The sequence below is a fragment of the Equus asinus genome, chromosome 11 (assembly GCF_041296235.1).
Source record: "Equus asinus isolate D_3611 breed Donkey chromosome 11, EquAss-T2T_v2, whole genome shotgun sequence".
In the NCBI taxonomy this organism is placed as follows: Eukaryota; Metazoa; Chordata; class Mammalia; order Perissodactyla; family Equidae; genus Equus; species Equus asinus.
This window is the reverse complement of record NC_091800.1, coordinates 6,963,429-6,989,133: the sequence shown is the minus strand read 5'-3', so window position 1 is coordinate 6,989,133 and position 25,705 is coordinate 6,963,429. Positions and strand designations below refer to the sequence as shown.

At 42.4% G+C, this 25,705-nt stretch overlaps 1 protein-coding gene across 9 annotated transcripts in view; it reads left to right on the top strand.

Moving 5' to 3' along the window:
• Window positions 1–25,705, top strand: part of SPATA13 (spermatogenesis associated 13) — a 343,666-nt gene that overhangs the window by 286,247 nt on the left and 31,714 nt on the right. The window contains exon 1 of one of the 9 annotated variants that reach the window (XM_014843219.3): window positions 24,280–24,726. The exons of the other annotated variants lie outside the window; for them this stretch is intronic. Coding sequence (XP_014698705.1) covers window positions 24,672–24,726 — 55 coding nt within the window. The 5' untranslated portion in view covers window positions 24,280–24,671. Of the gene's footprint in view, window positions 1–24,279; window positions 24,727–25,705 lie in introns of those variants that run through there. 9 annotated transcript variants of the gene reach the window in all.

Sequence of the window (25,705 nt, the reverse complement as noted above, 5' to 3'; positions counted from 1 at the left end):
TTTGGCTGGGGCGTTGTTTGCCTGGTAGTGAGGAGGGCTCATCCCAGGAGCTGCTCTCGCAGGTGTGGGTTCATCAGCAACTGGCCGGGTGGGTGCCCTGCGTCATCACAGGACCCTAAGTTGAGAAGTTTGCTCCTCTTGCGGTGTCTGTACCTCAGTTCCTGTGGGGGGAGATCTGCCCAAGAATGGAGTCCCTGGGATTTGCCTCAACCTTTTCAAAGCTGTTTCTGGAGGTTTGAGATTCACCAAGTCTGTTTGGAACACCAAAGAAAAGCTTATCTAATATGGTAGTTAATATGCAATCGTAGACTTACCCAATAAATGCTTGTGGATTTGAATTAACGACACATGTTTTGTGAATGATTTTTAAATTCCTAACATGGAAAATCTTCCCCTACACCAACGTTCACATCACTGCCCATCAGCTGGTTGGGTAATGGCGTGGCCCGGCGTGCACTAGATGACAATAATAAGAGCTAACGTTGACTGAGCACTTTCCCCATGGCAGACACTGTCCTGTGTGCTCTGATGTGTTACCTCATTTGATGTTCCTAACCTCATGCTGTGGGGGTACTGTGATTACCCTCATTTTACAGATAAGAAAGCCCAGGTGTAAACAGGTGAACTGCCCTTGAGTGAGTTACCAGGAAGTGACAGAAATAGGATTTGAATCTACAGTCAGTCAAATAGAATTTTCAGTACCAAGGCCTATGTTTTTAACACTGAACTATACTGACACTTTAAAGATTTGCAGCCGACTGTTAAGGATTATGGCTTCAGTTGCTGGGTTCACTGTCTTACTTTGAAAAATGAATATCATGTGGTGAGCAGGAGAGTGATGAACTGGGTGTTAGGAGGCCTGGGTTCTGACTCCAGCACTGCCGCCAACTCGAGGTGGGGACAGAAGCCAGAAGAAGAGGTGAGATTTAAATAGGGTCATTTCAAGAGACCTGAAGAGGGCTGAGGGTGTCACTTAGAAGGAGAGAAGGAGGGGAAACAGGATGGCTTGGAGAAGTGAAACAGAGCAAGAAAGTGTGGCCTCACTGGTCAAGGGAGGTGTTCTAAAGATAGATGATGAAGACTGGTGACCAAGAATGGTGACAAGGTCACTGATGGATTCTGACACAGAAATTGTTGAGAAGAATGTCCTGGGAGGGCCATGCAAAGTGGTAGGAGGTCAGAGAGTTGGTGAGTCGTGAGAAAATGTTATCATCCCTACTTGTGTTGACTTGGTTCTAACTCAAGTCACATATATCAGGAGGAATCAAGGTTAGACTCTTCCGTTAACCAGGGTGAAAAGGGAGAGAGAAATTAGATGGCAGCTACATGTCAAGGAGATCTGGAACATCTTATGCCTTTGTCGTCCTCTCAGCTGAGCAGGCTGGACACCTTGGAATCATTGCACCCTCATCCTCGGAGTCACTAGGCACCGTCTGTTTATCCTCAGGCTCCTCTGCTTCTCAGGCTCCTTGACCCTTACTCTCATAGCTGTGCCCGGCCCCGCCTCATGTCCTCAGGCCAGGCTTTCCTACACTGTCTAGTCAGACTTACTGTTCATGTTCAACTCTTACTTTATTTCCTTGCAACCTTTCCCATCATCAGTGGAATAAAGTCCCAGTTCCTTGAACGAGTTTACAGGTTTTTCTGGAACCCTAAGCTAACTTTCCAAGTGTTTCTCTCAGTTCTCCTAGCAGAGCGTACAGTTCCGTGTCCCTTCACAGCTCCAGGCTTTCACACTCCCTCTTTACTTCACTTTGCTCCCTCTGCCTACAATTTCCTTCCTTCCCTTTACCATCTGTCAACATGCTTTCCACTCAGAATTCAAAACTCATACTCTTGCATACCCTTGTTGACAAAGTAAATTCATTGTCATCCTTCTGCAAAGCAGTGTAGCCACCAGTCTCATGTTCATTCTCTCCGATCAGTCATCAGCTTCTGGTGATGTATTCTGAGAAAGTTATCCAAAAGGAGGAAAAAAGCTTACACGCACAAGGTGTTCTTCACGACATTCTTTGTGATAGCACAGAAGCTGAAGCCGTGTAAATGTCTGGGTACGGTGGGCTGGCGGATTGGAGTGTTATATGGGTGACAAGCTCAAAACAGTTCACAATATAATTAGGAAAACCACGTAGCAACATGAAAAGTGACTGCTGTAATTTTGAAGTGAGAAAAAAGTAGGAAATAAAATCATATGTGTACTGTATTGGTTTGCTAGGGCCGCTCTAATTAAGTACCACAAACTGGGTGAAGAGAAAGTTCTCGTCTCAGTTCTGGAGGCTGGAAGACAGTTGAAGGTGTTGGTGAGGTTGTTTATGTCTGCCGGCCTGTCTCCTAGCTTCTGGTGCTCAGGGCCCATGTGCCTCGTCATGTAGCTGTATTGCCCTTATCTCTGCCTTCATCTTCGCTTGATGTTCTCCATGTCCTGTTGAATTGGGCCCACCCTAATGATCTCATCTTAACTGGATCATCCACTGTGACCTTATTTCCAAATTCGTTCACTGCTACTGGAGGTTAGGATTTCAGCATCTTTTGGGGGCACACAATTCAACCCATAACATATACCATGATTGCAACCATATACAACGTGTATACATATGGTCAAAAATTTATTTAACAAGAATATGTAAAAATGAAGATAATGTAGTTAGGGTGGTAGGAATGTAGATGATTTCTCTTCCAACCCTATACAGATACAAGCAGCTTATTTCTGTGCTTTCTGTAACAGTGTTTTGTTTTGTTTCAATTTTAGTCTTTTGTTGAGAAGCAACAAAAACTGTGACTAGCTTAAGTAAAAAGAATTTATTGGAAGGGCATCAAGTGTTCCCCAAATTGTTGGAATGGCTAGGAAACCAGTCTAGGAGATGGACGGCAGTCAGGGTTGGCCCTGGGAGCCAAGGAACTACATGGAAGGAGCCAAGGAAGGCAGGTAGCAGGAAGACTGGCCATAGTGCCACCTGGGGAATGAGTGAAGGCCAGCCAATCCTCTGGGCCTTCTGTCACTCACTCAAAAGGCAAAGTCTTAGGATAGGGGATTCTGGAAGCTTAGGTGATGCAGCCACCACCCGGGGGCACTGGGAGAAGGAGAAGGACTGGCTGCCTCCAGGGGCTACCTGCCTTCCGTTTTAGGAGGCAGGTGCATGGATTCCCCATCCACTAAGGCTGAACACTGTGGAGGGGAGCTCATTCCCCAAAGGAGATCCAGGTGGTGGTAGAAATAGATTCTCGACAGGTCCGACATTTGTTTATTCATTCATTCATACTTTCAGTAACTATTGACAGCGTACCTCAGTAGTTCCAGGTGACAGCAGTGAACACAACAAAGCCCCTTGAATCTCTACCAGTCTACTGAGGGGATAATAAATTAACAAGTATCTGTATAACATGGGAGGTAGTACTATAAAGAAAAAGAAAAGCAGAGTAGAGGGCATTCGTTTTTAAAAGAACATCATTCTAACCTGATACAGCTATTCCATATATAATTGAAAGCCCTGTCTCTCTGTCTCCAGAGGGAGATAGCCCAAAGGCCTATCAAGTACTGCAAACATCTCCAAGTCTAGGACCTCTGAGTAATACTCATCCCTCCTCCAGTTCTGTTGCAATGCCTTTTCAATTTTTATAACCACAAGTAAATTTAAGCAACACACCCTTATCATAATGGAAAGAGAGAGGGGAGAAAAGGAAATAGAAAATAAGTGAAAATTAGGTATCCATACATGACACCACAAAAGGAAATGTCTCTCTTCTGTGTCTGGTTGCAAGGCCATCCGTGCTATTTTTGCCTTTGCTCATCTGGTTCCCACTGCATGCTCCCCTTGCCTCTGCGCAGAACCTTACCTGGTAGTGTACTTTGCCAGCTGAGGTGTCCAGACCTTCACTCTGTAGGCTTCTGGGCTGTTGGTGGTCCTGCTTGCTTAGAGTTGCCATGGTCTCCTTTAGTTCCCTCTCAGTCAAAAATCAGTCAATCTACAAAAATGTGTGGAGCATCAGCTATGAGCCCGGCACTATTTTACCATTTGGAATACAGCAGATAATGAAGCGTCACAAAATGTTCACGTTCTAGCATTTGAACAGACTCAATAAGTCAGTAAACAGGATTATCTCAGGCAGTAATGGTTGCTCTAGAGAAGATGAGCGTGGATCATGTGATGGGGAGTGAGTAGGAGCGGGAGTGGTGGAGGGCAACCTGCCTCCCTAAAGAGGTGCCATTGAGCGAAGGCTTGAAAGATGAGCAGGAGGGAGGGGGGTGCCAGCGGAAGGAACATCAGATCCCCAAAGTTAGGCAGAAGCTTGATGTGTCTGAGGTTCAGCGAGGAGGCCAGAGTGACTGGCGCTCAGGAAACAAGAGTCCAGGACACTGTAGGTCTCAAGAAGGAGTTGGGGTTATTTTCAGCGTAGCGGGGAGCCATTGCCAGCAGAGGAATGATATGCCCGACTCATGCTTCAGAGAGCAAGGACAGTTTGGGAGAGCAAAGGCAGAGGAAGGGAGACTAATTTGAAGGTTATTGCATTCGTCCAGTTGAGAATCGATGGTGACAGTGACCAAAAAGATGTCCATGTCTTCCTTGGGTGCTCATTTTCCCAGTCCACGAGGAGGCCAAAATGGCCAGTTTTAGTTCTAACTCCGTGGGGCCAAGGCTGTGAATTCCAGTGGAAGTACTCTTCTTTTGAGGGGATAAATTCAGTTTTGACAGAGCAGAGCTACTGGATGGGAAGAGAATATTTTGCAAATGTATTATTAAGTAATCATAAGAAGCAGCCCCTGTGTTTACCCTTTGTTTCCAGACCCATCCATTCTAGCTATGGGTGAACATCATTATGTCAGTCACTGAGTTACAAGCGCCATCCAGGACAGCACTTCAACTTCAAGATGTATCCTCAAGCTACCTCCATAACTTCATTTTCATTACACCCTTTTTCTATTTGGTATGATTCCATGTTTCTGGATGATGGTAAACGAGATAAAGCTAGTGACACTCAGGGGCACTTGGCCTCTCACCCCTTACTTCTTTCACCGGGGAGTCCTCAGGTAGAATTAGTGTTGTGTGAGATGCCAGAACAGTGGCTGAGGCCTTCAGCGAGATTGCAGCAGAGGTCTGACAGGTAAGGAAAACAAATCCAAGTCTAGAATAAGTGTCTTTTCCAGTAAGGACAAATCGTCTACCCCTCTATCATGAAAAGGATCCATTGTAATCAACTTTCCACAAGTAGCTGTCTGGTTCCTTCAAGGAACCGTATCATTAACTTTGTTGAAGGGGACAGCCTGTAGTTTAACTCAGGCTTGGCATCCATTTCTGCCACCATGGCCTTTTTTTTTTAAACCCACTAAGTAAGCATCAAGATGACTAGGAACAAAGATTGACATTTACAGAATAGGATATATTGTCCACACAACTATTAAGCAGCCTTTTTTGCAATAGGATTCGCATGGGACACAATTGGTCATTCACGTGGGACAGACCTTGAGTGTGTTCTGATACATCTAATCATACTCCTTCCCCAAACCAGTCCATTATCCATTTTGTTCTTTCTAAATTCCTCCAAGCCATTCAGCCAAGCCATTTCCTCCTAACCATGAATCCATACAAGCTAAATCCCTACTGAGGCCATCTCTCCTTTCAGCCAGAAAAGGTTGGGAAGAGTATTGCTTAGATTTACTTTCCTGGGAGCACAGTTACTTTTTGGGAATGCTAGAAGGAAGAGTGGTAATAGAGGGATACCTAACCCAAGGTTACCTGGCTTCTGCTTCATAAAGAGGCCTGAGTCTGGGAATTGACTTAGATCTGGGGGCTGAGTGAGGGCCCTTGATTCTCTGTCATGGTGATTCAAGTCAGGCTTCTGCTCACCAGATTTGGAGATTTCCTACTACATGAATCAAGTAATCCCTCAGGGGAGTTACTCATCAGTTTTATTCCTAGGGACTCTGTGATAAGTTAAGCACAGCCAGAGATCATGTGGGTCAGACCATTCCAATGGCAAAGCTGGCCCTGCTGCCTCATACAGAAACTATGCCCACTTTTCCTATGACAGATGTCCCACCTCTGTGGAGGTCCTGGACTTCATTGCAACAGAAGCATCTCTCACCGGCTTCCCTTGCCTAGAGAGATTAGCAGTAGATTGCTTATAAAAGTTGCTGCCACTTCCCTCATGTGGTTTGGGAGATTTAGCCCAGGGGAGGGTGAATACGTAATAGTTCAGCTCCAGCCTTTCTATCTCCTGGTCTTTGCCAGTGGGCCAGTAATGAGTGCAGGTTTATATCCCATCGAAGTACTGGAATGACACCCAGATTCCTGAGTCCATGTGTTGAATACAAAATCTCTGATAGATGCTACCCAAATGGATGAATTTGGTTTTATCTAAATCATATAAATGTAATGTGAGAACCTTCTTTGGATTCTGATACCAATAAACTAGTCAGAAAATGATCATTTTTGAGACAAGTGGGGAAATTTTCACATGCACTTAGTATTCAGTGAAGAAATTATTGTTAATCTTGTTAGTTTGGATAATAATAGTGTAGTTATTTTTAAATCTTTCTTACAGGTACACGCAAAAATGTTTTTTGCATGAAATGATATATGTGAGATGTGCTTTAAAATACTCCAAAAAGTTCTTGGGAAATAGTTGGAAAAAAATTGGTGAAATATTGATAATTGTGGGTTCACCATATAATTTCTTAACTTTTGTGTTTATTTGAAATTTTCTATAATAAAAGATTTAAAAATAATGAAAGTATATTTCCTCCTCGCTGGTCAAGTGCTCTCAAAATCTCCAAATCAAGAAATGCCCACAACTAAATTTTTCTTCTATTTTATTTTTTTGTTTTGTTTTACTTTTGAAGAAGATTAGCCCTGAGCTAACTGCTGCCAATCCTCCTCTTTTTGCTGAAGAAGACTGGCCCTGAGCTAACATCCGTGCCTAATTTCTTCTACTTTATATGTGAGATGCCTACCACAGCATGGCTTGACAAGCGGTGCCATGTCCACACCCGGGATCTGAACTGGCAAACCCCAGGCCACCGAAGTGGAACGTGCACACATAACCGCCGTGCCACCGGGCCAACCCTAAATTTTTCTTAAAAGGTAGACATTTGAAGATTAGCAATTTAATTTTTTTTTTTTTTAAGAAATGAAGAGCTTTCAGGTAAAGTGAGCGCTTGCTTCTCAGAACTTTGCAGCACTGTGCTAGGCTCTAGCAGTTGTCATTTCTCTCTTGCTTTATTTACCTTACTTGTATTATGTTCTTGTAGCCCATAGTCTGTGAAGAAAGGTTACATAAGGAGAGAGAACTAAGACTAAAAAGAAATGAAGAAACTCTCCAAGAAATATCCAACTCAATTAGGAAATGCATTATAGGGATTATAGGTATCCCAGAGGGAGAAGAGAAGGAGAATGGAGCAGAAAGCTTGTTCAAAGAAGTAATAGCGGAGAAATTCCCAAACCCAGGGAGGGAGCTGGAAATCCATGTGACAGAAGCCAGTAGATCTCCAAACATTGATACAATGTAAAAAGACCACCTCCCAGGCATATAGTAGTAAAGTTGGCAAAAGTCAATGACAAAGAAAAAATATTAAGGGCAGCAAGGCAAAAGAAAACCTACAAAGGAACCCCTGTCAGGCTGTCAGCGGATTTCTCAGCAGAAACCTTAAAGGCCAGTAGAGAGAGGAATGATATACTGAAAATTATGAAAGACAAAAACTTTCAGCCAAGAATACTCTATCCAGTGAAAATATCCTTCAAATATGATGGAGAAGTAAAAACTTTCCCAGATAAACAAGTTAAGGGAGTTCATTGCCACAAGATCGACCCTGCAAGAAATCCTCAGAAAGAGCCTCGTACCACCAAAAAAAAAAAAAAAGCCAAAAAAGGAAAGGGCTTACAAAAGCCTGGGCAAGGACATAAGTAGAAAGACAAAATCAGAAAATTGCAGCTCTCCATCAGGAAAGGTTAGCAAATACTTAAGTATAACGTTAAAGGTAAAGGGAACGGAAGCAACAAGAATATATATAATCTTGTCATTTTTACCGTAAACTTACAACACAGGAAGAACAAAACATGTGACAGTAACAACATAGAAGGCGAAGAGGAAAAGGACGGAATCAGCTTAGTCTAAGGAAATAAGAGGCTATCAGGAAATAGACTATCTCATCTATGAGATGTTTTATACAAACCACATGGTAACCACTAAAATAATTAGAGACACAAATTACAAATAAGGAGAAAACTAAGAAAACCAGCATAGAAAACTACCTAACTGAATTGGTAGTCTGAAATACATGGGACAAGAAACAAAGGAAATGCTGGAGAACCAGAAAACAAGTGATAAAATGACAGCATTAGGCCCCCACATTTCGGTAATCACTCTAAATGTAAATAGATTGAATTCTCCAATCAAAAGACACAGAGATGGATTAGAAAACAAAACCTAACAATATGCTGCCTCCAGGAAACACACTTCAGTCCCAAAGACAAACACAGACTCAGAGTGAAGGGATAGATGATGATACTCCAAGGTAATAACAAACAAAGGAAGGCAGGTGTTGCCGTACTTATGTCAGACAAAGTAGACTTCAAGACAAAACAGGTAAAGAGAGACAAAGAGGGGCAGCATATAGGGATAAAAGGGACACTCCACCAAGAAGACATAACACTTATGAATGTATATGCACCTAACACAGGAGCACCAAAGTATGTAAAGCAACTATTAACAAAACTAAAAGGAGATATCAACAACAATACAATAATAGTAGGAGACCTCAACACCCCATTAACACCAATGGATAAATCATCCAGACAGAAAATCAACAAGGAAATTGTAGAATTAAATGAAAAACTAGACCAGATGGACTTAATAGACATAAGTAGAACATTCCATCCAAAACCAGCAGGTTACACATTCTTCTCAAGTGCGCACAGAACATTCTCAAGGATAGACCATATATGGAAACAAAGCAAGCCTCAACAAATTTAAGACGATTGAAATAATAACAAGCATCTTTTCCAATCACAATGCTATGAAGCTAGAAATTAATTACCAAAAAACTGGGAAAGGGGCAAAGATGTGGAGATTAAACAACACGCTACTGAATGACCAATGGATCATTGAAGAAATCAAAAGAGAAATAAAATATATCTGGAGACAACTGAAAATGAAAACACACCATACCAACTCATTTGGGATGCAGCCAAAGCAGTCCTAAGAGGGAAATTCATTGCAGTACAGGCTCACCTCAACAAACAAGGAAAATCTCAAATAAGAATCTCAGACTACACCTAACAGAACTAGAAAGAGAAGAACAAACAAAGCCCAAAGTCAGTAGAAGGAGGGGAATAATAAAAATTAGACCAGAAATAAATGAAATTGAAACAAAAAAGACAGTAGAAAGGATCAACGAAGCAAAGAGCTGCTTCTTCAAGAAAATAAAATTGACAGACCCTTAGCCAGGTTCACTAAGAAAAAAAGAGAGAAGACTCAAATAAATAAAATCAGAAATGAAAGAGGAGGAATAGCAGTGGATACCACAGAAATACAAAACATTATAAGAGAATACTATGAAAAACTATATGCCAACAAACTGGACAACCTAGAAGAAATGGATAAATTCTTAAGCTCTTACAACCTCCCAAAATGGAATCAAGAAGAAATGCAGAATCTGAATAGAGACCAATCACAAGTAAAGAGATTGAAACAGTAATCAAAAACCTCCCCAAAATAAAAGTCCAGGACCAGTTGGCTTCTCTGGAGAATTCTACCAAACATTCAAAGAAGATTTAATACCTATCCTTTTCAAACTATTCCAGAAAATTGAGAAGATGGAGCACTTCCTAACACATTGTACAAGGCCAACATCACCCTGATCCCAAAACCAGACAAGGACATTGCAATGAAGGAAAATTACAGGCCAATATCACTGATGAACATAGATGCAGAGATCCTCATCAAAATATTGGCACAGTGAATACAGCAATACATTAAGAAGATAATACACCATGATCAAGTGGGATTTATACCAAGGACACAGGGATGGTTCAACATCCGCAAGTCAATCAATGTGATACACCACATTAACAAAATGAGGAACAAAAACCACATGATCATCTTAATAGACAGAGAGAAAGCATATGACAAGATCCATCGTCCATTTATGATAAGAACTCTCAATAAAATGCATATAGAAGGAAAGTACCTCAGCATAGCAAAGGCCATATATGACAAACCCACAGCCAACATCATACTCAATGGGGAAAAACTGAATGCCATCCTTCTGAGAACAGAAACAAGACACGGGTGCCCACTATCACCACTCTTATTCAACATAGTACTGGAGGTTTTGGCCAGAGCAAGTCGGCAAGAAAAAGAAATAAAAGGAATCCAAATAGGCAATGAAGAAGTGAAACTCTCGCTGTTTGCAGATGATGTGATCTTATATATAGAAAACCGTAAAAAATCCATCAGAAAGCTAGTTGAAGTAATCAACAAGTACAGCAAAGTTGCACGGTACAAAATCAACTTACATAAATCAGTAGCATTCCTATACTCTAATAACGAACTAACAGAAAGAGAACTGAAGAATACCATCCCATTCACAATCGCAACAAAAGACTAAAATATCTTGGAATAAATTTAACCAAGGAAGTGAAAGGCCTATACAAGAAAACTACAAGACTTTCCTGAAAGAAGTTGATGACGATGTAAAGAGATGGAAAGACATCATGCACATGGATTGGAAGAATAAATGTAGTTAAAATGTCCATACTACCTAAAGCAATCTACAGATTCAGTCCTATCCCAATGAGAATCCCAATGACATTCTTGACAGAAATAGAACAAAGAATCCTAAAATTCATATGGGGCAACAAAATACCCTGAATTGCTAAAACAATCCTGAGAAAAAAAGAACAAAGCTGGAGGCATCACAATCCCTGACTTCAAAATATACCACCAAGCTATCATAATTAAAACAGCATGGTACTGGTACAAAAACAGGCACACAGACCAATGGAACAGAATTGAAAGCCGAGAAATAAAACCACACATCTACAGACAGCTAATCTTCAACAAAGGAGCTGAGAACATACAACAGAGAAAGGAAAGTCTCTTCGACAAATGGTGTTGGGAAAACTGGCCAGCCACATGTAAAAGAATGAAAATAGACCATTCTTTTACACCATTCACAAAAATAAACTCAAAATGGATCAAAGACTTAAAGGTAAGACCTGAAACCATAAGACTTCTAGAAGAAAATATAGGCAGCACACTCTTTGACATTAATATTAAAAGGATCTTTTCATACACCATGTCTTCTCGCACAAGGGAAGCAATAGAAAGAATAAACAAGTGGAACTTCATCAGACTAAAGAGCTTCTTCAAGACAAGGGAAAACAGGATTGAAATGAAAAGACAACCCACCAACTGAAAAAAAATATTTGCAAATCATATATCCGACAAAGGATTAATTTCCATAGTATATAAAGAACTCACACAACTTAACAACAAAAAAACAAACCCAAGCAAAAAGTGGGCAGGGGATATGAACAGACATTTCTCCAAAGAAGATATACGGATGCCCAATAGACACATGAAAAGATGCTCATCATCACTGATCAGCAGGGACATGCAAATTAAAACTACACTAAGATATCACCTTACACCTGTTAGAATGGCTATAATAACCAAGAGAAAAAAATAACAAATGTTGGAGGGGTTGTGGGGAAAAAGGAACCCTCATACGCTGCTGGTGGGAATGCAAACTGGTGCAGCCACTATGGAAAACAATATGGAGCTTTCTCAAAAAATTAAAAATAGAAATACCATATGACCCAGCCACCCTACTACTGAGTATCCGTCCAAAGAACTTGAAATCAGCAATTCAAAGAGAGTCATGCACCCCTATGTTCATTGCAGCATTATTCACAATAGCTGAGACGTGGAAACAACTTAAGTGCCCCATAAACTGATGATTGGATAAAGAAGATGTGGTGTACATATACAATGGAATACTACTCTGCCATAAAAAATGATAAAATCGTCCCATTCACAACAACATGGATGGACCTTAAGGGTATTATGTTAAGTGAAATAAGCTGGATAGAGAAAGACGATCTTTGTATGACTACACTCACATGTGGAAGATAAACCATCATATGGACAAAGAGAACAGATTAGTGGTTATCATGGGGAAGGGGGTTGGGGTGGACACAAAGGATGAAGGGGTGCACCCATAATATGACTGGCAAATAATAATGTGCAACTGAAATTTCACAACGTTGTAAACTATCATAACCTCAATAAAATTTAAAAAAAAAGTAATGTCGCATAGAGCAGTCATCGGTTAACCTTTACCGACTGACTGCGTGAGTGTCATATTGAAAGAATAGAGTCCGGATCATGAATCACAGTGGCACTTATAGAGTTCATAGACTGGACGCCACCAGCCTGTAAAAACTCTATTGCTGTATTGGCAATGGTGTTGGCGGCCCTTCCTTTTCCCTGAGTCTTAGCAAGCGTGCCTACCCTGTGATCCCTTTTTCTCAGACAATTATCTTTGCTGCCTTCTGCTTTCCTCTCTTGTGCAGCTTTTCTCTTACACCCAAGGCCGCTTCCTCCATCACAGCCTACCCATGGTCCGAATTTTCCCACGCTGACGTTGGGTTCCCACTATACTTCTTCCCGTAAGTGGTCTCTCTCTTGGGTCAGAAGTCACATTTGATCGCTTTTCAAAATTCTTATTCTCATGTTTACTCATCCTTCTCTTTCTACTCATCCCACCCATCGAGTTCAGATTAGTTTGCTCGTGTGATATAGACCAAGTGGTTATCTTAATTGTCCCCCAGAAAGGAGAACATCCAGTTTCCTTAGTTATCACACTTGAGTGGAAACTTTATGGGTCACAAGCAAAGGACTAAAGCATGACATTGAGGTCAGTAGAGTTGGGTATGCCATTTAAAAAATATCTGTTACCTTTTCTCAAAGCCTTTTAGTAACCAGTAAGCACTGTATTATTTTGTAATAATGCCAGACAACAGAGGAGAGAAAATGACAAGATTAGGTACATTAATAACTAAGTATAAAAAATAGAGAAAATGATTTTCTGAGGAGATACAAACATGAGTTGACTTAATCAGAGTTTTAAAAATATTTCTAAATTACTCCAATTATTCCTCAGTTTGATTTTTTTTTTAACTTTTACATCTTAATTTCTTATGGATATGGTCACTTTTTGCAAGCTAGGAGAGAGAACCAAATTAAACCAGTCTGGCCCCCCAGTGACCTAAGCCAGAACGGCACAGTCTTCAGCAGAAAGATGTAATAATTTAAGTTGCTAACAATAGGGTTATAAACTCTAAATCATAACCACGTATCCACATTTTTCACTAGGAAACAACCAAAAAATCCAATCCTTAAAGGCATGATATATAGAAAGAACGTCTTGACCTACAAAGGATGGAAGAATGCAGATTATATCCTGGCCACCCATCTGTGAAACACATCAGAGCTGGCCACTGATGGGTGAAGGGAGGAACTATTTTGAAAACCTATTCTGAGGTTTTACAAATTCCCAGTTCTGCTATCAATAAAAAAGCAAGTAAAAAATATTAGAGACCACACTCAAATTGATAATTGATTTGACCAGGGTCACCTACTAGAATACAAAGTTAGAGATAAGGAATAAGATAACTTATGAGGAATAAGGTAACTTAGAAATTTGCAAAAGACATTAATCCTCAATGATAAGAAATCCAACATACGGCATTTTTCCTTTTGCCACAAGAACAAATTGAGGACGATTTTAGAGAAACATTCACCTGTAAAAATGATGATGGCAACAGCGTCTGCCACCCAGTAACTTCCAGCTTCTTCTGCAGTGAACACTGCTGTTCTTCCACTACACATATCTGTGTGCAAAAACTTGTCAGGAGCTTTGGCCCAGCCAGGACCAGGAGTTGAAAACTGGAGCAGCATGTCCCAGTTAGCTCATTGTAAGCTCAGTTAACGTGTTTTGGGGTGGACCCCAGTGGCCACTACAGTCTGGGTATAGTTGTGATAAATGGCTTGCAAACTGCTGGTAGGCATTGGCTTCTGCCTAATGGCTTAAAACTTGTGTCAGGCCCATCTGTGACTTCCCTTCCATGCCAAGGTGGGTTCTGGTCCTTGCAGGAGTTGCCCAGGAGTCTAGGGGTCCTTAGCAGATGTTCTGCAGAGGGGAACCCTGTAGGCAACACCCGGAGCCTTCCTTGCTGAATCAGTGATAATGCGAAAGGCTCAACGGAAACGATAGCAGTTGGCAGCCTCTCAGGGGATCTTAGGAGAATTCTTCTTTTTTTTTTGAGGAAGATTAGCCCTGAGCTAACATCCACCGCCAATCCTCCTCTTTTTGCTGAGGAAGACTGGCCCTGAGCTAACATCCGTGCCCATCTTCCTCCACTTTATATGTGGGATGCCTACCACAGCATGGCTTGCCAAGCGATGCCGTGTCTGTACCCAGGATCCTAGCCGGCGAACCCTGGGCTTCCGAAGCAGAATGTGAGAACTTAACCGCTGGGCCACCAGGCCAGCCCCTAGGAGAACTCTTCTTAAACTGAGGCCAGCACAACCCGGTCTGTACCCAGCTGGGCTGATCCACTTGTGGAGCTGAGGGGCCCAAGAGAGGCGACCTCTGCCCACGTGCTGCAAATGCACAGGCAACACCACCCACGACGGCCACCCCATGACGGCCAACACCACAGCCGCCAGCCCACCAAGGCCCACAGACCTTACTTGCTTTCATCTGGTAAATGTTTTCTACACAGATTTAAGATTGGACTGTCTAAAGTGGAGAAAAAAGTGTACCAAGATATTGTCCACTGTTTTTAACACCCAGAAGTTTTCAGAGTACAGTTGGGGGTTATCACTCAGGGCTGACATTCTTTCCATGTCTGTAACTCCTGTTTCTTCAATTTGATTTTATCCTGAAATGTGTTTGCTCAGAAACAGAAACGATTTTCTTATGTATGTACTTATTTACTTTTCCCTGTTTAGGAACTAGTATTAGTTGTCAAAGCAAGTTCATTCAACCTTATTATTGAGAAATGAAAAAGTGACTAGGACGTAAATAGTGGTATTTCAGGAAATGTCCAAGGTGCTCTGAACCTTTCCAAGTTGGTCTTTTAATGTGCTCTTGGTTTATGAGATACCTCCTTTGTATCGATCCATTTAACAAATACATATGACGTCATATAGCATAAATATGTGCCGTGGTTTAAGTGAGGTGCTGTGCTGGAGGCTGGCTGGTCAGGAGGAAGCCAGAGACTGTGCTCACAGGACCTCCAGTGCGTGTACAGACGTAGAAGGCCACCGTAGCAATACAGGAGTTAAACAGAGAGCTTGCAGATCAGATCTGGGGAGTCTAGAGACTTCCCGAAAAAAATGACATCGAGGCATGAAGGTTGACGCTTCAAGGATGAATGGAAGTTAGGTTGTTTGTTGGTAGGAGAGGGTGTATTTCATGCTGAGGGAACAGCATGTGCAGAGGGTGGAAGCCAGAGGGCAGAGAGCACATTTGAAAAACTGAGGTTAGGGTTGCCCAACAGAACTTTCTTAACCCATCCACATGCTTATCAGATTACAAGTGTCCTCCACTGCGGACTGATACCTGCTGCACGCGGAGTGCTGGCTCAGTCAGCCGCTCACTCCCTACTGCTGTCATTAGCTGAGTTGTGTCCTTACCACGAGTCAAGGACGTGACTCCAAACCTGTTTATGGCAGTTGTATTTGTTGTTATAATTATGGGACTTATTTAGATACATAAACAAATGAAGTATAAATATGAGACTAAAAAGAGGCTCACATCTATGAAAACTAAGTGGAATACTTTTGGAAAGACTCAATAAAGACACATTGCTAAAAAATTATTTCCTGTCAAATTAGATGAGAATTGACATCTCATTCCAGTCAGATGATCATAACAACGACCTCTGGTCCTCCCTGATAACAAAGATGAATTAATTGTACTTTTATATGTTTCAGGTTGAAATGTTTATGGCACAAATGTATGCATCGCTTTTTTCTGCTTTGGGGCTTTGAGGCAGCCCTCTTGCTCCTGGTGGGAGAGCCCTGCGGCTGCAGCAGCATGAAGGCAGGGGAAGGGCTGCAGGGTTGAGATGGCGAGTCTAGACTAGAGACCTGACTACTAGAAGTAAGAAGGAGCCTGCCCATCCAGGCCTCCTGTTGAGGGGATTAGACTTTACCTGGGGGCAACTAGGAGCCACAGAAGGGTTTAAGTGGAGTGAGATGATCGGATCTGCATTTTAGAGGGATCTTTGGCTAGAGTATGGACCCGGCTGGAGACAGGAGGAGTCTGTTGCTTAATCCAGGGTACAGAGTCCTGAACTAGGAAGTGACAGCAGTTCTGGAGGAATGAAAACTTGGAGGTCAGGCTAATTTGGGTGCTGGCACCCAGATGTGTGGGTGATGGAGGGCACAGGAAAAGAGCGCACAAAAGGAGGACTTGGTTCCATTCCAGGCATGAGGCAGCGCAGGTGGGACAACTAGGTAAAGATGTCATCACCACACCCTTGATCATAAGGGTCTGACATTGAGGAGGAAGAGCAAGGCTAGAGGTAAAGATTTGGCAGCCATCAGCAAATGGATGGTTGTTGTTAAAGCTACAAGAAGGAATGTTATCATCCAGGGTGTCTGTGAAAAATGAGAAGAGGATCAACAGCATTTGGGGACCCGTAAAGGAAAAGAAATCCACAAAGCTAGAAAAGGAATGGCCAGACAGGTAAGTGGTGTCCCAGATGTCAAAGGCAGCTGGCTTCAGGGAGGGAGTGGTTAACAGTGTCATATGTGACCAGAGTCAAGTTAGGCACTCTGAACACTTACTGTGGGTTTTAGTGGCAAGGAGGAGCTTGTTGGCCTAGACCAAAGCGGTTTCAGTTCACCTGGAGGGCAGAGCCAGGAGGCAGTGGGAGGGTGGCTGCAAGGTTGTGGGGGAGTTCAGACCTTAAGGCTTGATACCCTGGTGTTTTATCTATCTTGTTTATCTGTGTTGGTTTTCTGATTTTAGAGCTGAAAATTTCCCATAAAAGCTAAGATTAATTAAAAATAATTTATTTTGCTACCATATTAAAAAATTATTTTGGCTTTATGTTACAGCTTCTGAAAGCTCATTAATATGATTGTGTCGGTGTTTATTTTATTTTATTTTAAAGATTTTATTTTTTTTTTCCTTTTTCTCCCCAAATCCCCCTGGTACATAGTTGTATATTCTTAATTCTGGGTCCCCTCTAGTTGTGGCATGTGGGACGCTGCCTCAGCGTGGTTTGATGAGCAGTGCCATGTCTGTGCCCAGATTCGAACCAACGAAACACTGGGCCGCCTGCAGCAGAGCACGCGAACTTAACCACTCAGCCACGGAGCCGGCCCCTGTCAGTGTTTATTTTTACTAAGTATTTTTGAAAGAAATAGTAATATTAAGTATACATCAGAAAGTTCCATTCCTTGATTTAGAGTTATGATGTACCCCAATTAAGGAAGTGGGAGAGATTTAATCATAAGGGTTTATGCCATTTCAACTTTGATTGTTTTAATTAAATAAATTGTAAGAAATTACTGAAGCATTTTTTTTTAAAGTCTTGCAGTGAAGTTAATAAATTTATTAAAACACTTTAGATTTATTTTGTACTTGGTCAAAACAAAGAAAATAGGTTTTTTTCCTTTGCCTTAGTTTTTTTGTTGTTGCTCCTACTTCTAATTTGTTGGAAACAACACATTTACTCACTGATAGTTCCATTAAAAACAGATCCAACTTATTTCTGTTTTTCCTTAGTATGATCGATAGAGTAAGGCATTTAGAATTCCTGATAGTGAGACCTAATGAATTGCAAAAGGTCAGGGACTCATACAGTTATTCTGGCATTGTTCTGTTCTACTCGTTGTGAGAGTTTATTTTCTTGTTAACAAACCTCTCGGTCAAAAAAACAGTTGAACCCCCATCCTTTCTTGACTAGCTGTGTGACCTTGGGCAAGTTACTTAACCTCATAGAGTCTTCATGTCCTGTCTGTCATAGGAAATGTTAATGTAATCTTCCCCACAGATGTGTGAGAATGGCCTGGTACACAGGGAGCGTGCAGCAAATATTAGCTGTCTTTATTTCGGAGAACTAAAGGCAGGCATTAATGACACCCAGGACAAGGGTAGTGATGAGCAGTGTTTTCATGTTGACAGACAGAGTTCTGAGTTACTTATTTAACCAGCAGTTTAACCTTAGACAAGTCACTTAATCTAATGCGTAAAGCCCTAGAGCCAGGAGTCTATATGGAACAATATTCTGTTTAATTATTATCCAGATATAGGTTAAACAAATTTAAAATGCATACACTCAGATTATTAGGGAAAAAAAAGAAACTTGACTGACTCTTGTCTGTTGATTGTCTTACCCAAAATTTCAGGCCTTATCTAAGGATTTTCCAAAGTATTACCTAGGGACTCCACTAAAATTTTTGTAAAAAGGAAAGAAAAGCAAGAGCAGGTTTGAGGTGGATGTGTGATGCCTTGAAATTATTTTAACCACACCATAAAACCTTTTGGTCTCATCTCTTGTTGTTTGGATTGTTTCTTTCTGCGTCTTCTTTTCAAAAGTTTCCTTTCAATAACGAATCAGAGAGAAAATGTAGAATCAGATCTTCCTGGCTCAGCACCTGTCGAGAGTGGTGGTAACAGCATTCTTGGGAAAGCTGGCTGAAGTATTGCTGACATATGTTTTGGTTGTTTTGCTGGTTGTGTGGATGTCGTGTGTCTGGTCTGGTTCTCTCCTGCCTGCCCCATCCAGCTTTATACTCTAATACCAAGAAACATTGGGCACTGGTGTATTTATTAATGACACAACGTGATCCAGGTCGCTTTTCTTTAGGCAAGTACTTGCAGTAAAATGTCTTCTGCCTGCTAACACGGTGCACATTACGATCCCTCTCTTCTGACCATGCTGTGAGACGGTGTGGGTTCCACAGTCGGAGGAGTTTAGAAATTGTGGAGGAGCTCCGTATACAGGAACAAGTATTGCAAATATGGGCCTCAGGGCCTTAAACCATAGTGCCTGCAAGTCTTAGAGACCATATTAGCTCTAATAGCAGTTCTCTTAGCTGGTATTTCGTGCCTTATCATTGCCAATAATCAGAATTTTAAAAAAGAAACAAGTCTCTGTTTCAGGAAAACATAAAATTTTTAACATTTTTCCAGCAAACTTGTGAAGTTATCTTCTAACAGTTAAAACATTCTCAGTTCTGAAATTTGTATTTGTTCAAATCTTTCTAAACCACTAGAGTTGAAAAGTAAAAAGTCTTCAAAATATCATGTGTCTAATACTAAGTTTCAGAAATTGGATTTTAAAAGGAAAAGAAAGAATATTAAAAGTCAGAGGAAGGAGAGTAAGAGATCTGAACAAGTAGTAAATGGCCACCAAGTGCCATCCACCATCATGTCTCTGGTCTCGCACACGGGCCTCCACGGCTCTCAGACGCGGTGCCATTTTCTTGCTTAGCTAAGCAGGGTTAAGTTGTAGATATGGAGCTGGTGCCTTAGCCAGATCAGACTGATTTGAGAGCCTTGATCGCTTCCATCTCACTCACTGTGTCCCAGGCCTGGGCTGTGCTTTTCCATCACAAAACACAAAATTATTTCATTTGTGTGTGCAGAAGTATACTTGTTTGTCAGTTTTAAGACTGCACCCTAACGATTACCTTTTGTTAAAACAGAGAAAAAGTGAAATTCGTCCAATCCCTATTTTGCTCTGTTACGTTTGAAACATGCCCAGTCCTAAGGATCCAAAGACAGAGGTGAAATACATGGTAGGCCTTGAAGGATGAAAAATCCGCATGTGTTTACAGAAGCAGGAAAAGCAGCAGTCTTAAAATTAAGACAGTACCTCATCTTTTAAAGGGCAGTTTAGTATTTCTTTCTGAATTAGTCTAAAAGTTCTAGTCAGTTCCCAGGAACAGTGCCGTGTTTGGAGCCATTTTTTGAGAGTTTGGGACATGGACTAGGAGTTAGTGATGGGAGGGTTTGTTCAAGCCACCGAGGACAAATCTCCCATCATCGTGTGTGTTCATGTCCACAGTGCACCAGGTTGAAAGGCAGTGGCTTTGAAGGCGCAGAGAGAGGCAACTCTCTACAAGCGTGCGCCCGGTGGTTCTCACCCAGCGTGTTCTGGTAACTCGGGCTCCATTTCCTGTGTGCTTGGTGTGCCTGGGGCCCCCCTTCTGCGGTGAGGAGCCTGGCAGCTGAGTGAGGTTTCAGTAAGACCCACGCTGAGCCTGCCATAGCCGTACATGAGCAGGCAGCATGCTGAAACAGTGTCTACGGTTGTACATCCATGTATGCCAGAAAATGTCACATGCCGTGTGTTATGTTAAACATCCATGTTATATTTTTTTATATTTCTCTGGAAAATAGCATAACTGTGACCTGTCGATTAAGAACAGTGTTTGTCTTTAATCCATTTGGAATGAAGGGATCACTCTGGATGCTCAATTATTTATGCTAATGGACGAGGGAGCATTGGTCTGAATAAGTGATAGCAAATGTAATGAGTTATTTCCTGTTAAGGAATCCCCTGTTCCAGCCTTAGGAGCACAGCCCACAGCCGCAGGGGGAACACGGAGGGGCGTGTGCAGAACCCTTGCTGTGTGACTCTTGATTCTGGGTAGTCGCTGCTCCTAGGGAAGGTGGACTGTGCCTCCGTCCAGCCAGGGGACGGCTTCCTTGGTTTTTGGCTGCTGTGGTACCCATCCTTGAGCCCATTTGCTAACACTGACAATAGCTGTGCCAAGAAATAGCGTTACTCTCTCCTCAGGGGCCTCCTGCTAAATTGTGCCTGTCCTGTAGCTCTTGGTACTGGGGCCATATCCAAACCCAGCGGGGACACAAGTGCCTGGGATAGTCCCAGGTTAAGGACACCTCTGTAGCCCGCAGACAGGCTGCTGCTTTCATGAAGCGGCAGCAGTTGGGGAACCTTGGTTGCTGGGCAGATAACCGGCGCTGGTAATCTTTCTGCATCAGATCAGAAGGTGGTCACATAAGAAAATCTATACCATATAGTGCTTAAAATAAGAATATATCAGAAATTTGGGGCTAAACAGAACCTTAGTGACCACCTAGTCAATCTCGAGAAACAGTCGTGGGGAGGTGAAGTGACGACCATTGTTTGAGTTTGAGGTATCGCTCCTCTTACCTCCCAGTAGCTTCGCGGTACTTCTTTTCCACATGTATGTATGTAGATACATATGGGTCTTAGGGCCACTTTGCCGATAACTTTAATTTCTCCATCTACAGAATAAAAATCATAACATCCCATGTGTTTTCAACTTTTATTTTATCCTCTCTGATTTCTTGATAGTTGATATTAGTATATGGTGTGGCCTTCTCCCCTCTCCTGTGGGACCGAGCCCTTTGCTTAGTTCTCTCCGTGTGTGTAACCGCCCAGCCCTGACCGCGTTGTGTAGTGGTGCCTCCTCCAAGGAGAAGAGATGAGTGTGAGTGTTGGGCAGGGTGGAGTTTAAGACTTGTCTCAACTATGCTGAAGGTTTTTGTTGCAGAATTCTCATTGATCTGGTAAAATATAGGCTCTAATCACTAAAAAAAAATTTTAAGCTAAAAGTCAAACCTTCTCTGTAGCTTCTTCCAAAAATATCTTTCTTGGAAGGGTTGTCGGATCAACATCCTTTGAGAAGATGCCTCACTTAAACACAGTTGTTATTTGTTTATTTCCTTTTTTCCTTTTTTTGTCTTTATTTTGTTTTGAGTGTGCAGTAAAGTAAGTTTACTTAGTGAATGCCTTTGGTTTAAGATCCTAAAATCCCAGGGATCTTAGTGTAGTGCTCTGACCCCGTCTCTGGGTTTAGAAAAAGTCCTTGGGAAACAGAAAAACAGCTCGTCCTCTGGACCAGGTGCCAATGAAAAATGAAAGCAAACAGACCGTTTCAGCAATACTGAGGAAATGTGGCAGAGTTCTTTTTGAAAATTTGTAATGCTAACCCAAAAAAATTTTAAGAAAATGAAAACACTCTGATTTTATTTGCCTCCTACTGGAGTTTAAGCTTTGTTTAACAGGACACCCATCAGAATTAATTCTCACTTTTCACTGTGTTGTAGTATCTCAATATTCAACATTTCACCTCTTCATTCTTTTTTTTTTTTTTGACGAAGATTAGCCCTGAGCTAACTACTGCCACTCCGCCTCTTTTTGCTGAGGAAGACTGGCCCTGAGCTAACATCTGTGCCCATCTTCCTCTACTGTATATGTGGGACGCCTACCACAGCATGGCATTTTGACAAGTGGTGCCATGTCTGCACCCGGGATCCGAACCAGCGAACCCTGGGCTGCCAAGAAGCAGAACGTGCAAACTTAACCACTGCGCCGACAGGCCAGCTCCTCACCTCGTCATTCTAACTGAAACCAGGTCTACCCTTTCATCCATGGTCTTTATTAGTTTCTGAATTGATGAAAACACACCAGCATTCAAGATGTTACCTCAGAGCAAAGAATTTCTTGAATTGCCTAGAACAACACTTCTCAAACCCAAATGTGCATTTGAACGCCCTAGATCTTGTTAAAATGCAGGTTCTGATTCCACAGATCTGGCGCAGGGGGCCTGAAGAGTCTTCACTTCTCACCAGCTCCCAGGTTGTGCCAATGCTGGTGGTCCATGTGCCACACTGAGCAGCAAGGCCCTCGCTCCCGTTCTCTGGGGTAGTAATACTCTGTGTGTTACTGTAAAAGGAGAGTTTTGTGGCCAGATGAGATTGGGAAATCCTAGGTTACACAGATGTCATTATTTGAACTTCTTGAGTATGTGGTGTATAGGAAACTTTTCCATAGAGTGTGGTCTGCTGGGAAGAACAATTTCAAGGAGTTTTTGAGTGAATAATTTAAAGCACCACCTGGTGCTGGCCCCATGGCTGAGTGGTTAAGTTCACCCGCACCGCTTCTGGGGCCCAGGGTTTCGCCGGTTCGGATCCTGGGTGCGAACATGGCGCCGCTCATCAGGCCATGCTGAGGCGGCATCCCACATGCCACAACTAGAAGGACCCACAACTAAAATATACAGCTATGTACTGGGGGGATTTGGGGAGAAAAAAGCAGGAAAAAAAAGAAAAGATTGGCACCTGAGCTAACAACTGTTGCTAATCTTTAAAAAAAAAAGAAGCATCACCTTTATTAAGAAGAGATATGCCCCCGTTGAATGAACTATTTATTAACCTTTAAAAATTTTTGACTCTTTTACATCTTTTTTTAAATACTTGCAAAAGAAAGATTTGAACTGTGACTGTGAATGTGTGTGTGTGTGTGGGTGTGGGTGTGTGTGCCTTTGTTGTGAATTATTGATGCTGTGAGTTCCCCGGAAAATTTGCCTGAGCTGGATTGAAGGGTGGGATGCACCGAGTCAGTGGAAGTAGCCGCAGATATTTAAAAGTCAGGAAAGCCTACAATATAGCACATAGTCAGCCTGAATATTATAACTAATCATGCAGCTTTGCTTATTGAGTTAGTGCTGTGAATTCTTGGGAGCCAACGCGTTATTAGGCACGTCGGGTTTTTCAGAGTAGCAGTAGCATGGTTGGTCACGTTTATCAGTCCCTAATGAAGTGCCGGCAGTGTTCTAACACTTTGTGGTAGTATGTTCTCAGTAACCCTCAGAGGACTCTTGCTGCCCCGTCATCCCCACCCTGCAGACCGGAACTGAGCTACCGAGAGGCTGGGAGACTTTCCCCAGCGCACCTGTGGAGCAGATCTGGAGCCCAGGCGGCTGACTGCAGAGCGCATCACCGGGAGTGTGCGTTCACTAATTGGCACTGGCGTTTTTAACCAGCTTTCATTGAGGTGTGACCATGTGATCACTAGTTGCATGTATTACCTCATTGTTCATAAAGTTAAAAGGCAACATCTTCCTGTCATGAAAAAATTGAAGGAAGCACACTGTTTGGTAACAGTTGTTGTTTCACAATATAAACCAAAGACTTGCTCATTGTAGGTAACTTGGAAAATATCAGAAAGTATAGAGGAAATAACCCACATGTCATCTAGAGAGAACCTCTTTTAAAAAAGTAATTTTCTTCATTATAGAGGATAATGCACTTTATATTGTAAGATATACATATTACTTTCACATAGTAGAATGTCCACATATTTGCATATATATATATTTTAAACAAAAACCCCTCTTTTAAAGTAATTTTCTAAGTTTACAGTTAACATAATGCAGTATCATAAGTCGAATTCTTGTCATGCCTGGTGTGAAACCCCAACTCCATTTTTGACCTTAGCACGCTCTCTGCTTTTTTTCTCTTGAAATAGATACCTTTTAAAAGCCCTCTGCGAGGCTGACCAGGGCTCTGGGACCGTCACTGAAAGCGGCAAATGCACCCCCACCTTCCCCGAGGGTTCGCGGCCCCCCTCAGCCGCCTGCTCTGCATTTCCTCCCTGGCGGCCCGGGATGTCTGGAGCGGCCAGCCCCGCGCCAGGCGGCAGGCGGCCGTCAGTGCTGAGCAGACTCTGGCCGGGAGTGAGTGTGCACAGCGACGAAGCAGTGAATAAGCGATTTCTGCAGTTTCCGTAGCCGGGAGCCTGTGTGATTCTCCGTGATGCTCAGTCACACCCCACTCCTGCTCTGAATGTGGCTGTTTTGCAAACAGAAGGATGGTAGCTAGAGGGGAGATAGCAAGATTTTGGAGTCTGGAAAGCCTTCACATGGGTATGTGTGCAGAGAACGAATTGTTCTGTCGGGCAAGGTTGCTGAGTCGACTCTCTCTTTCAAGTCGCAGGGCTCTCTCTCTGCTGTCAGCTTTCAGTGTGTGTGGAAGCCCGTCTGTGCTAGCAGCGTTCCGAGGGTGGTCTGAGCTGTGGACGGAGTAAATCAGAGCCCTTGGTTTTGTTTATGGCACAGCAGTTGGTATGAAATGGAAAATAAGAAGAAGCAAGCATGGACTGTCCTTTATGAGTTATGGATCTGGTTTGTATTGTGCTGGGTTCCGCCTCCAGTACATGGAATTCCTTTATGCAGAGTTGACTGTTGAGCTATATAAAAATGTTCCTTGCTGATTTGGGGTCTGTGTGGTTTGAGGCTATGAATTGATTTTTGAAAAGTCCTATTTACTGTTTTCAAAAGTGGTGCTGCCCAGTATTCAGTTAGACACGGTTCCTTATCTCACTCTTGCTTTTCAATATTTTTGTATTGTTAACTAGACTAGTTTCTACTGAAACGTAGAAGAAATGCAGTGCTCTCACACTAAGGAGTTATAAATTGTAATCTGTGTATTCTTAAAAAGGGGTAACAGAAAAAGTACTTCACAGAAAGAATTTTAGCTGACTGCTACACGTGGATGCAGTAGGGTGCTTAGAAGAAGTCTCGTCTCTGTTTTTGCCGTAAATCAGTGCCAGGAGCTCAGATGGGGGGGACTGAGATTGTAGATGATGACTTGACGGCAGCCTGGGCCTCGCCGGAGCAATAGTTTGTAGTTTGTGCGTCCTCCTTGTTTTGATTGGTTTTCTCTGCTGGCTGAGAGCAGACAGGGATGTGGTTATGGCTTCTATGTCTGGCGGATTAAAGAAACAAGACCGGCATGTACTCCATTTCACTAACAAAAATTTAGAGAAAGAGAAAATACTGGCCCAGTGATTTCTGCATTCAGAACGTAGGCATGCCTGCCAAGTGGCTGTGCTTGTTGACTTGA